The sequence below is a fragment of the Loxodonta africana genome, chromosome 12, assembly GCF_030014295.1.
Source record: "Loxodonta africana isolate mLoxAfr1 chromosome 12, mLoxAfr1.hap2, whole genome shotgun sequence".
Taxonomy (NCBI): Eukaryota; Metazoa; Chordata; class Mammalia; order Proboscidea; family Elephantidae; genus Loxodonta; species Loxodonta africana.
In genome coordinates, this window is record NC_087353.1 from 56219799 (window position 1) to 56235770 (window position 15972).

Below are 15972 nucleotides of genomic sequence, written 5' to 3' on the forward strand. Positions count from 1 at the left end.
AATGTCCTAATTTTGCCTTCATGTTTGAGAGACAGCTTTGTTGGATATATGATTCTTGGTTGGAAATTTTTTTCCTTCAATGCTTTATGTAAGTCATCCCATTGCCTTCTTGCCTGCATGGTTTCTACCGAGTAGTCTGAGTCTGTTCTTATTGACTCTCCATTGTAGGTGACTTTTTGTTTATCCCTAGCTGCTCTTAAAATTCTCTTTATCTTTGGTTTTGGCAAGTTTAATTATAACATGTCTTGGTGACTTTCTTTTGAGATCTACCTTATGTGAAGTTCAGTGATCATCTTGGATATCTTCTCATCTATCAGGGAAGTTTTCTGCCAACAAATCTCCAACAATTTTCTCTGTATTTTCTGTTATCCCTTCCTGTTCTGGTACTCCAATCACTCGTATTTCTTTTGATAGTGTCCCACATGATTTTTAGGGTTTCTTCATTTTTTTAAATTCTTTTATCTGATTTGTCTTCAAATATATAGGTGCCAAGGCTTTATCTTCAGTCTCACTAATTCTGCCTTCCACTTCCTCATTTCTGCTCCTCTGACTTTCTATTGAGTTGTCTAATTCTGTAATTTTATTGTTAATCTGATTACTGTCTCTCTATGGATTCTTGCAGCTTATTAAATTTTTCATTATCTTCTTGAATAACCTTTTTAAGTTCTTCAGCTGCTTTATCTGTGTGTTCCTTGGCTTGTTCTGCGTTTTGCCTGATCTCCTTCCTGATCTCGTTCCTGATGTCTTGAACAGTTCTGCATATTAATCTGTTGTATTCTGCATCCACTAATTCCAGGAAGGCACCTTCATCCAGAAGATCCCTTGATACTTTGTTTTGAGAGCTTCTTGAAGCAATCATGGTCTGCTTCTTTATGTGATTTGATATTGACTTCTGTCTCCGAGCCATCTATAAGTTATTATTTTATGTTTATTTTATTTTATGTTTATTTTATTTTATGTTTGCTTACTGTATCCTTGCCTCTTGCTCTGTTTTGTTTTGATATGCCCAGATAGGGTGCTTGAGTGAACTAGTTGATTATTTTCACCTTTGAAGCTCTAACGTCTTATCACCAGATGGCTAGAGCTGTTATCAAGTATATGAGCCTAGAAGTCCATTCGTTTTTCTAGTATGGATTCAGTTCGGTTGTCCAGGTAGTTGGTCATCACGTGTGTGGTACAGGCTATGTCCTGCAGTCTTAGAGTGGCAGGAGCGATTGGTGTAGGTACAGGTATCTGATTGCAGCAGGGGTCACACTCTGAACAAGGCAGGGGGCTGACAACCATATCCTGAGTGTCTGTGAGGAAAGCACATTGCTGTTCCCTAGAGCGCACAGATAGGTGGGTTTTGCAGACGGGCCATGGGCACCCAATGCTTTTGGTTGTAAGGACTGGGAGGTACTACTTATTCTTGGTCCCCTGCTGCAGGTGGCTAGGTGACACGGGTGGAGCCACCAGTCCTTAGGCCCCTGATGCAGGTAGGTGAGGAACGTGTTTAATAGGCAAAGTGGCATCAAACATCAAACACCCGCCTCCCTACCACACAGCTGAAATAGTTGCAGTCTGCCAACAGGGGCCTATTCTCCTGAAATAGGCCCACGCAGGTCCATGCGGGGAGGAAAGGTATTCAAAGTCCATGGACCATTTATGTCTGGCCAGGAGCCACTTCTGTCCTGAGCTCCCCAGCTTAGTGGAGCTGGCAGATTATCTTTTCCCCCAATTATGAATTTATTTCTTCTCCAAGGCTGGGAGAATGACTCAGGACACTCAGCAGGACCTATCTCAGGCCCGGGGAAATCAAGAGCCACTGAATCCGGCTTTGGGGCCAGGGCCATGGTAAAATAAACGCAAGTACTTAGCTTTTGCTGAGAACGTTGTTCTTCTCTGGTTCTGGAGGTGTGAGTAGGCTGTGTGTCTCGCTGTATCTCCCTGAGGAAACTGAGTACGGAACGCTACAGCCAGTCCCGCCACAGTTGCTCCAGGGAATGGTGCCTGATGCTTCCCAGCGATTCAGGTCCGGCAACTCCTTGCCGCTTCTGAACCGTCTTTCCCTCCCCGTGCCACTCAGTCCATTTTCTAACTTTGCCTTTGATGTTCGGGGCTCCTAGCTTGTCATAAATATAATCGTTTCACTTGTTTTTTCGGGTCTTTGTTGTAAGAGGGCTCACCGGAAGCATCTGACTACTCTGCCATCTTGGCCCTGCCTCCTGCCCTGTTTCTTAAAGCATGCATATACTCAGACCACTATTTTCCCCGAGTGTCATAAATGGTTAAGTGCTTGACTACTGACCAGAAGGTTAATGGTTTGAACCCACCCAGAGGTGCCTTGCAAGACAGGCCTGGTGATCTTCTTCTGAGTGGTCACAGCTTTGAAAACCCTGTGGAGCAGTCCTACTCTGAAACACATGGGGGCACCATGAGTCAGCATCTACTCGACAGCAACAAGTCTCATACCACCATTAATTGATTCTTCAATTTCTTCATCTCCTACTGACTTCCAACAAGAGAAAATGGGATTTGATTTTTACCCACTGCCTTGCATTCTTTGAATAGTTAGCAGGGTCTTTGTTTTCACTTCATGATAGAAATCTGTTCCCTGCTGAGCCCTCCTCCCTCAGCTCTCTTTTCGCTGCAGTTCAGCAGCTGCTTATTTGTTTGCCTTGCTTTCCATGTGTACTCATCGCTAAGCCAGCCTTGGCAGTAAAACTTCTCTCCTCCCTACGCCATGTTGATCACATCTTTGAATAGCTCCAGGATTTGCTGGTAGCGTCCCTCCAGGAGCCTCCGGCCTCACTCCTGTCAGCCTGGGGCCCACGGCACCCAGCTGTCCTCTCTGGCTCCCTCCCCACGGTCTCGGGGCTCCCTTCACTGGAGTCCCGGTATTTGTGCTCCATGTCCTTCTCTTTCTTGTTCTGTGAAGTCCCTCCTCTGGTCTCTTCCTGAGCAAGAACCCCTGAGAGATAATACCTTTGAGACCTTGTATACCTGAAAATGTCCTTATTCTTCCCTCATGCTCACGGGAAAAAGCATGGCTATTTGTAGGACTTGGGTTGTAAGTAATCTTTCTGTGGCTGTCGATACTCCTTCAGAATGACTCTGCTGCTTTCCGATTACTGCCACTATGTGTGGGGCAGCCTTTGCTCCACCCCGTGGGCCTGGCTGACCACTCCCCAGTCTCTCCACCACCTCCTTGCGGGGCCGGCCTAGAGGCAGGAAGGAGTCCTCTGGACATCGGCCCCTCCTCCCCACAGCCTCCGAGTCAAGTCCCTGCCCAGCCCAGCCCTATCTCCCGGCCCATCCTGGGGTGACCCAGGCCCTGGGAGTGACCTCAGCCCCAGGGGTGACCTAGGCCCCCTCTGCACCCATTGCTCGTGCTCACAGCCCCGTTCAGCTCCTGAGCTGCTGGTGCCTCCAAAGAGGCTGCCCATTCCTCCAACTCAGCAGGTACTCAGAGCACAGCAGCTGCTTGCTGGGCATCTGTGGGGACATGTGAGTGGACAAAGAGGATACCTGCCTCCTGCAGGCCCTGGGAGGTGAAGAGAGACACGCCCTCCTTCAGGGTCCTACTCTGCCTCACCAGGCTCAGGAAAGGGAGCCCCAGGCAGCTGATGGCCAGGCTGGGTTTGGGAGACCAGGCTCTGTGTCCTGAGCTCCAGTGCCATTGTGGTGTGAAGAGGGGGTGTAGATGTGGGGTGGGCAGGGGGGGTCTCACCCCTGAAGCCATGCTGCCCCTGGCTCTGAGAACAGGCTGCCCCTACCCCTCCACCTCACTCCCACTCCCCCAGGCCCGGGCTCCAGGGTCCCCATCAATCCTCTGACTGTGACTGGCTTCTCTGCAGGTGGCCCCGAGTTCCTGAAGACCCCCCTGGGGGGCAGCTTCTTGGTGCATGACTCATTCCTATACAGGCGGGAGAAGGCAGCGGGGGACAAGGTGTACTGGACATGCCGGGACCAGGCCCGCATGGGCTGCCGCAGCCGGGCCATCACCCAAGGGCCACGGGTGATGGTGATGCGGGGGCACAGCCACCCGCCTGACCTGGGCGGCCTGGAGGCCCTGCGGCAGCGAGAGCAGTTCCCCAGCCTCGCCCAGCAGGAAGGCCCAGGTACTTGAGGCGAGGCAGCTCCAGGGTCCTCTCTCCCTGAGTACAGGCCGAGATCGCATATTGGCCCTCCAGACCCACGTCCAGTGGATCGTGCGTTTGTCCATCTCTCCGCCTGGGCCGTGAGCCCGAGGGCACAGGCCACAGCTGAATCTCTACACCCATGGTGCCAGTCGAAGGCTGGGCTTGGTGGCCAGTGGGAGGAACTGCTCAGGCAGCCAGAAAAGGGGGTGGGGCAGGGGTGGCGTCACTGGCAATTACTGGATGCACTCGGCACCCATTTATAGGAGTGCATCAGGCCTTGAGGGGCCTCCATCACGGAGCCCAGCCACTCTGTCACCCCTTCTCCCTGGGGCGCTTTCTGTTTCCTGCTTCCCCACCCCACCCTACCCCTAGCCCACCCTTCTGCTCCTACATGGTCCTCATGGCTACCTGGCCCAGCATTGCATGACTCTCAGTGCAGCTTCTTAAAGTTCTTGAGAGAGCCACGGGTTGGTTGCCATCTGGCCGAGGGTTCAGGAGACGGGGGGCTGGGAGGCCTGGCCAGGCGGGGCCCGCACAGAAGACCTAGCCCGGCCTCTGCCCTGGGAACTCACCGTCAAGTGCAGAGTCAGGAGAGTTGACGGTAGACCGGGCAGCACTAGAGCCCCTGGAAGGGGCCAGGCAGGCTGCCCTTGAGGGTGTCAGGCCCAGCCCCAGGCTGATGGGCTTGAGCATCTGACCCCAGCGGGTCTTGTCGGGGTTGGGGGTGGGGAGACACATTTCCCTGGTGGGCTGCCTGGTGGATGACAGAGACAGAGCCCCCTCCCTGGTACCCAGCCCCCATCCTCTGCCCCCTGGCCTGGATCCCATGGCTCCGCTAACTGTTGCTTTCTCCCTCAGGAGCCCTCCGGCCTCTGGAGTTCCTGAGGACCTCCCTGGGGGGCCGCTTCCTGGTGCACGAGTCCTTCCTCTACAGGAAGGAGAAGGCGGCTGGGGACAAGGTATACTGGATGTGCCGGGATCAGGCCCGGCTGGGCTGCCGCAGCCGGGCCATCACCCAGGGTCCACGGGTGACAGTGATGCGGGGGCACTGCCACCTACCTGACCTGGTGGGCCTGGAGGCCCTGCGGCAGCGGGAACAGCTCCCTGGCCTGGCCCAGCAGGAAGGCCCAGGTACAGACAGCAAGTACAGAGAGGAGCGAGGGCATGTGAAAGGGCTGCGGATATCTTGGGAGTCCTTGGGTAGCTGCTAATTGAAAGAGTGGCAGTTCAAATCTGCCCAGAGGTGCCTCGGAAGAAAGGCCTGGCAATCTACTTCCGAAAGGTCACAGCCATGAAAACCCTGTGGAGTACAGTTCTACTCTGAAACACATGGGGTTGCCATGAGTTGGAATTGACTCAGTGGCAACTGGTTTTGTGTGTGTGTGCACGCGCGTGCGCGCACACGCATGTGTATCTTGGTCTCTACTACCTAGTTCAGGGAACAAAGGCCTCTGTAGTCAGTTACTCTCTGAGGAGCTTGGTGTTCTGGCCCAACCCTCTTTTTCTAGAATCTTCCATCTCCCTTTACTGGCTCCTTCTGCTTAACCTGAAAATACATCTAAATTAATCCCATCCTTAAAAACAATCCCCTTCTATCTTTAATTTCTCATCTTTCTTTACTTCTACGAACTCTTAATTTTTTATAGATCATAGTCCCCTTCGAAAATCTAATGAAAAATATGAGAGTACTAATGTTCAAGTGTGCATGTATGTGTACACACATGCATACACACAAGCAAACTTTTTAAATAATTAATTTTATTGAATTGAAAGTGGATTTCTTTCACATAAACAGAAGTAAAATCAGTCTTTATAAAGTACTATGTGTCTCACATTAATTCATGTTAATATTAAGGACCACATCTTGAAAAACATAGAACTGAATCCAAATTGTATAAAACAACTAAAATAAACTTGATTTCCACTAAAAAAAAAAAAAAAGATTTCTGTGAGAAACTCACCAGTTGGCTTAAACAAGAAGTGGAAGTTGTAGATTGCCATTGGCACGGTAACGAGTACCATCTTTTATATCCAGTGATTCTCTATCCTTTTGATAACAGGGCTGAAGGCTGACTCTTTTGGGTCTCAAGTAGCTCATTTAATCAGGCACAGGTAGTTTGGGATGTTAGAAAACCAGAATTCCCAGTGACTCCCCAAATCAGGGTCATTTCACTGGTTTTCTTAATCTTCAAGACCTTGAGGTCCTCATTGACAAGGTATGTGTCATTGGTTTGTCAGCTTCAATAAGAAAAGAATTATTAATCCATGTTTTCAGTTTTATTCTCAGAAAAGATAAAACTCCTACCAAAAGTGCCACTGTGCTTCAAGACCTGTTCTCCAGAAAGCCAGAAAATTTATGGGTAACTGTATTAGTTATCTAACGTTGCATCACAAGTTATCCCAAAACTTAGTGGCTTAACACAACAAATATTTACTGACTCCCACAGTTTCTGTGGGTCAAGAATTTGGGATTGGATGGGCTGTGTGGTTCTGACTCAGGATCTTTTGTGAGGTTGAAGAAAAGATGTCAGCTGGGGCTGCAGTCATCTGAAGGCTTGACTGGGGCTGGGGAATCCACTCTAAAATGGCTCACTTACTCACATGACTATTGGTTGGAGGCCTCAGTTGCTTACCATATGGTCCTCTCCTTAGATCTACTTGAGTGTCCTAAGACATGGCAGCTAGCTTCCCCCGGAGTGAGTGGTCCAAGAGAACACAGCAGGAAGGAAGCTGTCAACACATTCTTCTCAAACACACATGGAACATTCTTCAGGATTGACTGTGTGCTAGGCCATAAAACCAGCCTCCATAAATATAAAAGAACTAAAATCATACAAAGTATGTTCTCTGACCACAGTGGAATAAAATTAGGAACTGATAACAAAAAGATATTTGGGGAACTCACAAATACGTAGGAATTAAGTGCCATACTCCTACATAACCAATGAGTCAAAGAAAAAATCACAAAGGAAATTAAAGAATACTTTGAAATGAATAAAATTAAGGCATAAAATACCACAACTTACGGGATGCAGGTAAAGTACTGTTTTGAGGGAAATTGATAGCCATAAACATCTGTATTAAAAGAGAAAATCTCAAGTCAACAACAGTGTGTGTGCGCATGTATAAAGAAGCTCTAGTTGATGGTGATGTCTAGGGAAGAGCGTTACAGGGATCCTTAACTGTCTGTATTGCCTATTTCTTTCATGCTTGAATTTTTACAGTGCACACGTTTCTTTGTAATCAGGAAAATCACAAATGTGAAATTGGACAATGAGTCGCAGTGATGCAGAACCTCCTTCCCCACCAGAGCAGAGGCGCTGTGCGGATTCCAGGCATCAAGGATGTTTCATGTCCACACGGGAACCGGCATCTTCCATCCAGTTACATTTTGCTTGACAAACACTTCTTCCCACTCTCCTAAGGGTGTCGATAGCCTTCACATTCCCTTCTGAGGTCGCCCAGCAGGAGCACTTCCCTGGTGGCCTGCAGAGACCTGTGACACAGGCAAGGGTCGTGGCTGCTACACCAGCCTCACTGTCAAAAGGTTTGACTGAGACAGTGCCTCCCTGGTCTCCTGACACCCAGGCCTGACAGCACTTGTCTTCAGAGTGCAGGACTCTGCCAGCCAGGCCTTTCCCACTGAGCCCCGCTCTGGCCACCTAAAATGAGACAGTTGCTGTGGGCACATGTGCTGAAGTCCCTGCCTATCACTCTGAGATGCCCTGTGTGGACAGGTGTCTCCAGGACAGTGCCAGGTGGGCCACTGTGGCCTTTGGCTGCCCACTGCCAGGTACATCTGCAGCCCCTCCCGCCTCACAGTGAGCCAAACCAGAGGTTCCTCACGTCCCGTCACTCTTTCCTTGCCTGTTCCCCACCTTAAGTCAAATGTCCATCCTCCCACAGCAGGCGCATCTTGCATAGCTCCTGGAAGTGCCAGCCCAGCCCAGGGTCCACAGGAAACCACGTGGGGTGGACACCCCTGACTGCAACCATCGGCTCCCCAGTTGGTTGCCTGTGTTCATCTGAAGCATGAGGAGAGGCAGATCTAGAAGGCACCAGAAATGTGTCCCTTTCTCTCCCGTAGGTAGCTTTGCAGACGGATAGGCTGGTGTTTGCCGAGAGCTCTGGGGGCTCCTCCTTGCTATCAAGTCTACGTCCTTCACCTCGAGTTTCCTTGCTCTTCGCCTATCCTATGATTGTGGGAGCACACGGCTGCAGGGTTCCTCTCTCTGGAGACTCCAGCCTACAGCCTGTGTCCAGGTGTGGGCTCCACTGCTCGCAACCAGTCCTCTGTCACACTGCTTACACCATCCCCCCAATAAACCCTGTTTTATTAAATCTCACCATGGCGTGCTGCTGTGTGCCCACCACCCTCTGCAACATGAGGTGGCAGCACAGAGCCACACAGGTCTCATGCCCCCGCCCACCTGCAGGCTGGAAGAGGCAGAGTCACTTAGACTGAAAGTGAAACCCTTCCTAGGCTTCATTCCGAAAGAGGGAGGCAGGGAAGAGCTTCTGTGAGGGGTGGGCCCCAAAGGGAGCATTATCCCCTCTAGACGCATGGGGAAACTGAAGGAAGAAAGCCAAGAATGGCTGAGCAGCGAGTGGAACCCAGGGATCCTGACTCAGACCGCGGGATCCGCCGCCCAACTTCCGCTTGAACCCCACTCCTGGAAGAAGAAAAGGCTCAAAACTGCATTCAGCAACACCACCCAGCACTCAGGGTTGTAGGGACAAAAGCTGAGTCCACCCCTTCCCCTTCCTGGGGGGATCAGTTGAGCTGAAGTGGCCTGACCTCTCCTCTCACACCAGGCCCCCCACCTTCTCCCTGTCTCCTGAGTATCCGGAATTCAGCTATGCAGGCTGGGAGAAGGGAGACCAGCCTTAGTGACCCTGGGCTGACCCCTGCCTTCTCTGGCGAAAGTCTTTGGAGTGATCCTGTTCTGGTCACTGCAGCGGGGACACTGGAGTGGTGGTGGAACTTCCTGGCACAGACGAGGGGGGAGCTAGTGACTATGTACCTAGAGGTCCCTGTGGAGTCAGGGACCCCCAGAGCAGGGGTGCTATGGGGGTGCACATAGTGCTTGGATCGGCTCCAAGGATTATGGTTGTGCTGGGTAAACACGAAGATGTTCATAAAGCCTGAGAGTGGGAACATTTGAGAAGCGGTGGGGGTTGCAGCGTCGAGAACTTCCTTAGCTCTTGGGGAGGATCCCTGAGCAACTCGCCACTGCAGCTTGCAGCAGGGATACCCCCAGATCTCAGTGCCGGGAACCTGTGGGACTGAGCACCGGGCCCCTCCTCACCCGTTTGCAGGCCAGGGCATTGAAGCCAGGCAGACCTGGAGGGAGGCACAAAGCCACGGACAAGCCAGACAATCCTCTTGCCCAACCAAGTAGAGGACTGGTTCCAGCCAATTCTCCACTGATTCCCTTGTTCCCCCACCTCGCCAACCTCCCAGGTCGGCTGTGGCACCTAGTGGTAAGGACCGAAGCTGGGGACATGCCAGCCTCCTGCCGCCCTAGCCTTGAGGGCTCAGGGAGAGGGGAAACCCTGGGTCAACTGGCAGTCAGATTGCTGCCCCCCTTAGAGGGGGAGTCAGGGAGGAGACTCGCAGCCTCATGCTGAGGGGGCCCTGAAGCTGGGAGAGCCCGGGCCAGTCTGGGGGCTGAGAAGGCTCACCGAGGAGGAGATGAGGGTGCAGCTCCGAGTCTCAGCTTCCAAGTCTCCTATCCTTTGAATTCCTCCATCTCTAGCGACCCGTCCCCGGCCCCCCAGGAGCCTCGATGTGGAGCGCTGTGAGGTTCCTGAGCTTAACACTTCACTGACACCCTGTGTCCCAATCTTGCTTTCCCATCGGCTCGGGCCTAGGGAGTATCTGCTGGGGAGACACGTCTACGGGCCGGACCACGGGGCAGGGGTCAGGTACGGGACGGGAGGCTGGACTGCGGGGCAGGGGGTCCGAGCAGCTCTGGGCCCGGGTTCCCCCTCCCCGGCCTCCGCCTCTCACGCACCTGCGCTGGCCTCCTCCCAAGCCCCGGGGGCGGCGGGCGGGCTGCGCTGGGAGATCAGAGGACCGGGAGGAGCTGGCGGGGGGCGGGGGGCGGGGAGACGGGGTAGGGAATTCCCCCTACGCCTGCCCGGGCCTGCCCCTCCCCCCTCCCCGCCAGGTTGGGGGCGCGGCTCAGGGAATTCCACCGCATGGCTAGGGTCCCAGGGCGGGGAGCGGAGGGACGGGCCAGGCTGGGACCCGGTGCAGCTGCCTGCCTCCCCAGACACCAGCTGTCCCTGCCCTTCCGGGCCGGAGTGCCTACCACCCCGCCTGTCTCGGGAGCCGGGGCGGGGAGGCCACTACCTCGGTCAGGACCCAGGAACCAGGACCAGGGAGGGACGGTGTGGGAATGGCTCTGAACATGAATGGGGCCTGTGGGGGAGTGCGCGCGCGTGCAAGTGAGTGAGGGGGCTGAAGGCAGGTGGGGCGCCGGAGCGGCGGGAGGGGGCATGTGTCCCCGTTAGATCCTTCTGTCTGGCAGCGCGACTGTTCCCTCCGCACTCGCACTAGAGCCCACAGGGACCCACCCCAGAAGGGGAGGGGGCGAGGAGGTGGCGCCGGGACGCCTGAGTTCCCGGGGGGCGGGCGGGCGAGGCGTCTGGACCTGCTCCTCCGCGCCAGTCCCGGGCGGGGCTTCCCTGCCTCCCTCAGGAGGAGGGATCCGCTGGGGACACGGGGGGCGGGCGCCAGCGCATTGGAGACCTGGGCGAGGGAACGCAGAGCACCAGGCGCAGCGGGAGGGGCCGGGTGTGGAGGCTGCAGTGCAACCCCGAGCGTGGAGAGGAGAGACAGGACCAGAGGTCCCGGAGGGGCCCCCGGGTAGGGACCGGGCAGAGAGACGCCTCTTGGGACAGACACCCCGGAGAAACTTCCCCTCCCCAGACCGAGAGCGCCCCTTGGGGCGGGACGAGGACAGGCGGACAGAGGACAGAGCCCCTCAGGGCGCCTGGAAGACCCCGGAGCGCCCTGGGTGTCCTGGGTTGGGACGATGGGGACACGGGCTCTGCAGGGCCTCCTCGTCCTCCTCTTCCTCCCGCTGCCGCTTCCACGCAGGGCTTCCGCTGGGAGCCTGCACAGCCCAGGTGAGTGGTGGCAGCCGGGCCCCTGACCTGGGCCCCCACTCCGCGCCAGCCCCCGGAGCTGGGAGGGGGCAAGCAGGTGATTGGAGCTGCTGGGTAGCCCAGGGACCGGGAGGGAGCTACGCCGGGGCGGGCTGGGGGCCTGGCGGGATTGGCAAGCTTGGGTGCCCTACCACGGTCCGGACCCTCCCAGCCCCGCCGTCGCCCTGCAGGCCTGTCCGAGTGCTTCCAGGTGAACGGCGCCGACTACCGTGGCCACCAGAACCGCACAGGCCCGCGAGGGGCCGGCCGCCCGTGCCTCTTCTGGGACCAGACTCAGCAGCACAGCTACAGCAGCGCCAGCGACCCCCAGGGCCGCTGGGGGCTGGGCGCGCACAACTTCTGCCGGTCAGGGGCGGGGCCGGAGCGGGGACGCGCTGGGGGCGGGGCGGAGGCAGTGATGGGCGCTGACGGGGGGCCACTGCAGGGCCGGAGAAGGCGGGGCCTGACTGCCCTGGGGCGGGGTTGGGGTGGGGCAGGGCTGGAGCCGGGCGGGCCTTTGGCACCCACCTGCAGAGCCCCAGGTCTGGGCCGGAGAGAGGGACCAGGCCTCTGCGCTCCAGAAGCCGGTACCCGCGGGCCTGGTCGGAGAGCAGGAGTGAGGGCTTAGGCACAGCAGTGCCATTTCTCTGAGGGCGGGGACAGCGTAGCGTACTTCTATGGGGTTAGAGTCATACCTGTGTCTGGAGAGATCAGGACGGGAGGACACTTCTCTGCTGAGCCACAAACCTTAGGACACATCGCTTCTGCCGTCAGGCGGGGTTCCGAGGCGAGGGGCCTCAAAGTCCCCATATATGATATCATGTTCTAGCAACAGCTGAAACCTAAAAACAGTCCCCGGGCCCCTTAGGGACAAACTTCCCGCGGTTCACTAAGAAGTCCACCAGAAGTACGTGGGGGAAACTAGGATTTGTGTGACACGGAGAGAAGCTGTAGCTAACCTCTGACACGCACCGACCTCAATGGCCATTTTGCACTCTGGCTGTGGGGCGGGCCCTGGGCTCTTGGGCGGTGGAATCCAGACCACTTGCCCCCTCCATCAGCAGGAATCCTGACGGAGACGTGCAGCCCTGGTGCTACGTGGCCGAGACGGAGGAGGGCATCTACTGGCGCTACTGCGACATCCCCACGTGTCACAGTGAGTGGGCCCAGCAGGACAGGGGCGGGGGGGCCGGGGTGCTCGGGCGGGAGGCGGCTTTGGGAGGCGCCAGAGCCTGACACCAAGCACCCTCAGTGCCTGGGTACCTGGGCTGCTTCGTGGACTCGGGAGCGCCCCCAGCCCTCAGCGGCCCCAGCGGCACCTCCACGAAGCTCACGGTCCAAGTGTGTCTTCGCTTCTGCCGCATGAAGGGCTACCAGGTACTGCCCCTCCAGGCCAATGGCCCCTGACCCTTGACCTTGGGACCTTACTCCAACTCTGACGCCAAACCTTGACAATGATTTCTGGATCTCCAGCCCAATTCCCACTTACGACCCCAGCCCGACCACCAGACCCCTACCCTGAGCCCTTGCCTCTGGGGTCACCCAGTCTGTGCTCCCAGCTGGCGGGGGTGGAGGCTGGCTACGCCTGCTTCTGTGGCTCAGAAAGCGACCTGACCCGGGGACGCCCGGCCCCAGCCACAGACTGTGACCAGATCTGCTTCGGCCACCCGGGCCAGTTGTGTGGCGGCGACGGGCGCCTGGGCATCTACGAAGGTGAGGAGTGGGCGGAGACTTAGGGGCGTACGTGAGACGGGGGCTCTGCGTGAGACCCTGATAGGGGGTAGAATCCAAAAAGGGGAGGTCCGAGACTGAGGGCGGGGCCTGAGAAAGGGACTGGGTTGAATCTGGAGACGGGGGCGGGGCTTGAGGAGTAATTGGGCGGGGTCTAGGTTTGGGGCGGGGCCTGAGGAGAGGATTGGTTTGGGGGCAGTACCTACTGAAGTGATCTGGGCGGGGCTTGGAGTTGGGGGTGGGGCTGGAGGAGGGGACTGGGCGGGCCCTGCGGTTGAGGATGATGCTTGAGGAGGTGATTGGGCTGATCTAAGGACCCGGCCTCGCTGGGAGGGGAAGGGCTTCGCGGGGGGGCCCGCCCCTGACCTCAGCCCCGCGGGGCCGCAGTGTCTGTGGGTTCTTGCCAGGGGAACTGGACGGCGCCTCAGGGCGTCATCTACTCCCCGGACTTCCCGGACGAGTACGGGCCTGATCGGAACTGCAGTTGGGCGCTGGGCCCGCCAGGGGCCGCGCTGGAGCTCACCTTCCGCCTCTTCGAGCTGGCCGACCCGCGCGACAGGCTGGAGCTGCGGGATGCCGCCTCTGGCCGCCTGCTGCGCACGTTCGACGGCAACCGCCCGCCGCCGTCAGGGCCCCTGCGCCTGCGGCCAGCCGCGCTGCTGCTCACCTTCCGCAGCGACGCGCGCGGCAACGCGCAGGGCTTCGCGCTCACCTACCGTGGTGAGGCCCGACCCGCCCGTCTGCCCTTCCGCCCGGGCCCACGCCCGCGCGGTCCGGCCTCACATCCCTCTCCGCAGGCCTGCGGGACGCCCCTGAGAAGCAGGCGCCCCCCAGGGGTTCGGCCCAGACCCCTGCAGCACCCCTCGACGGGGCCAACGCGAGCTGCAGCCCCCGGCCCGGGGCTCCGGAAGCTGCGATGGGCGGTAAGGAGGGCGAGCAAGGGGGGAGTGAGTTTGGGGTGCAGCCCCTACTGCCCTCACAGCGCCCATGTCCCCGCAGCCCGCGTCTTCTCCACGGTGACGGCCATCTCGGTGCTTCTGCTGCTGCTTCTCTCGCTGACGGGCCTGCTGCGCCAAAGGTGCAGGCACTGGGGCCAGGCCTGAGATTTGAGGGCACTGGTGGGGAGCCTGGGCCAAGAGGGGCATGAGGCTGGGGAGGGGGGCCTGGGGTATTGAGTGGCGAGACTTTGGGTCCACACAGGGAACAGTCTTGGGATGGCAGGAGAGTAGGGATGCTGGTGGCTGGGATGGGCTCAGGATCGAGTTGACGTCTGCTCCCTCTCCAGGAGCTGTCTGCTGGCTCCGGGGAAGGGGCCTCTGGCGTTGGGGCCTTCCCGGGGTCCCAGGAGAAGCTGGGCCGTGTGGTACCGCCGGCCCCGAGGGGTGGCCCTGCCCTGCCCGTCTGGGGAGCCCCAGGCTGAGGGTCCAGCTGCAGGCTACCGGCCCCTGAGCGCCTCCAGCCAGAGCTCTCTGCCCTCACTCATCTCCGCTCTCTGACTCCAAGCCTCAGGGGTCCATCTCCGCCAGCGGGATGGACATCTGAGATGCTGTGCCACACGCTACCTCGCCTTCCGGCCATTTACCAGCAGCTCGGCCTCTGGTCATCTCGGGGAAGCCAGAGTCGGGCGGGAAGCATCTGGTGCTACATGGCGACCCAGGCATGACGCTAGGGTCCAGATGGTTATGGACAAAGGGCAGGACAAACCCGGCCCACCCATTCACAGACCTTGATGTGGGGATGGTGTCTCTGGTTTCAGGGGTCTTTGGGCACCTCTTGGGGTGCTCCTGGGCTACTGCCCTCAGGGAGAGGTCAGGAGTCAACAAAAGTAGTCAAAAGACCAGCTACAGACTTTGAATAAAGGAACTATTTTGATTCAGGCCTGGGCAAGTTCTTACGCGATGGGGAGGAGCTATGCAACTGAGGTGCTGGAGCCGAGAGTTGGGCATCTCTATGCAAATAGAGGACGTTCGTTCTACACTGAGTGAGTTTAGTGGAGCGGCTTGGAATGCAGAGGACTGAGGATTGAGGCGGACGGATGCATGGGCGGGGTCCTGCAGGAAGAAGCAGGAGGGGTGGCCTGTTGTGGGCAGGATTATGCAGAGGGGGTGTTTTCCTGGGCCTAGCTCCGGTGGGCAGGGCACAGACTGCCAGGCTGACCTTTCTCCCCGCGCCACCTGCCTCTCTTTTTCTCTTCGTTTCCTGCCTGTCTTGGGCGGGGCAGAGGGTGAGCCTCGTGGGCCATAACAAGGATCGAGTCAGGCCGAGCCCAAGCTCGGAGAAGCCTGGTCTGAAAGGCAGGGCCTCGCCTTAGGGCGCCAGGCGCGTGAGGCAAGAAGCAGAGGCCTGGGCACCTTGCTGCGCTCCGGAGAGTCGGGCCCGTGGAGAGCTCGTCCCCGGGAGTAGGGAGCGCAAGCTTTGGCCGCGACCGTCCGAATGGCCCAGGGCCGACAGCACCTTGGACAGAGCCCGGCCTGCTAGTGGGGCTGGGTGTTGGGGCTGCGCCTGAGAGGGTGGGTACCCAAGGGTGCAGCGACCCGGGGGTCGCGGGGACACCCGGGGCGCACACTGCTGGGGGACCCGAGGCGCCGGGGCCGCTCCCAGAGAGCTCCCGGGAACCAGAACGTCGGGTCACAAGCCGACCGCCCCTCATACAAACGAGGCGGGGACTGTATAAATTATGCCAAGGGGCGAGGTCCTGGGCGGTCTACCCCTGCCTACCGCGCCAATTGGCCTTGGCAGCACTGACGTCATGGGCCTAGCGCGCGAAACTACTACAGGCCTGCGGGGGCGAGAACCAGGGCGGAGCCTGGCTTCTCCTCCTGAGTCCCGCCGCACCCGTCTTCCCAGCTGTGGCTAGATAACCCGCCAGCCGCCTCCGCACTCCGTCCCTCCGGCCCGCAGTCCTCGGGGCCCGGGCCGGCATTGCGCTCCGGCGCCGGCGCGTTCCGCACCCTTCCCAGTGGCG

At 57.8% G+C, this 15972-nt stretch overlaps 2 protein-coding genes across 10 annotated transcripts in view; both read left to right on the top strand.

The window, feature by feature from the left end:
- Positions 1 to 8467, top strand: part of FLYWCH1 (FLYWCH-type zinc finger 1) — a 28754-nt gene extending 20287 nt beyond the window's left edge. For 3 of the 8 annotated variants that reach the window (XM_010597387.3, XM_023557483.2, XM_010597381.3), the window contains 4 exons: positions 3837 to 4100; positions 4980 to 5252; positions 6397 to 6481; positions 7369 to 8467. In XM_010597387.3, coding sequence (XP_010595689.1) covers positions 3837 to 4100; positions 4980 to 5252; positions 6397 to 6481; positions 7369 to 7408 — 662 coding nt within the window. In that variant the 3' untranslated portion in view covers positions 7409 to 8467. Of the gene's footprint in view, positions 1 to 3836; positions 4101 to 4979; positions 5253 to 6396 lie in introns of all 8 variants that reach the window. The other 5 variants (XR_002787605.2, XR_002787606.2, XM_023557484.2 and 2 more) reach the window with 5 other exon arrangements.
- Positions 8468 to 10822: 2355 nt separating this feature from the next.
- On the top strand, positions 10823 to 15957 carry KREMEN2 (kringle containing transmembrane protein 2). Of its 2 annotated transcripts, XM_064295427.1 has the most exons (9): positions 10831 to 11258; positions 11468 to 11642; positions 12341 to 12432; positions 12529 to 12653; positions 12836 to 12989; positions 13395 to 13727; positions 13805 to 13930; positions 14007 to 14085; positions 14293 to 15957. In XM_064295427.1, the coding sequence occupies exons 1-9, from the start codon at positions 11165 to 11167 to the stop codon at positions 14501 to 14503; spliced, it is 1389 nt and encodes a 462-aa protein (XP_064151497.1). In that variant the 5' UTR covers positions 10831 to 11164; the 3' UTR covers positions 14504 to 15957. The 2 variants fall into 2 exon arrangements, with proteins under 2 accessions (XP_064151498.1, XP_064151497.1); XM_064295428.1 differs by lacking the exon at positions 14007 to 14085 and having other exon boundaries at positions 10823 to 11258.
- The last annotated feature ends 15 nt before the right edge of the window (positions 15958 to 15972 follow it).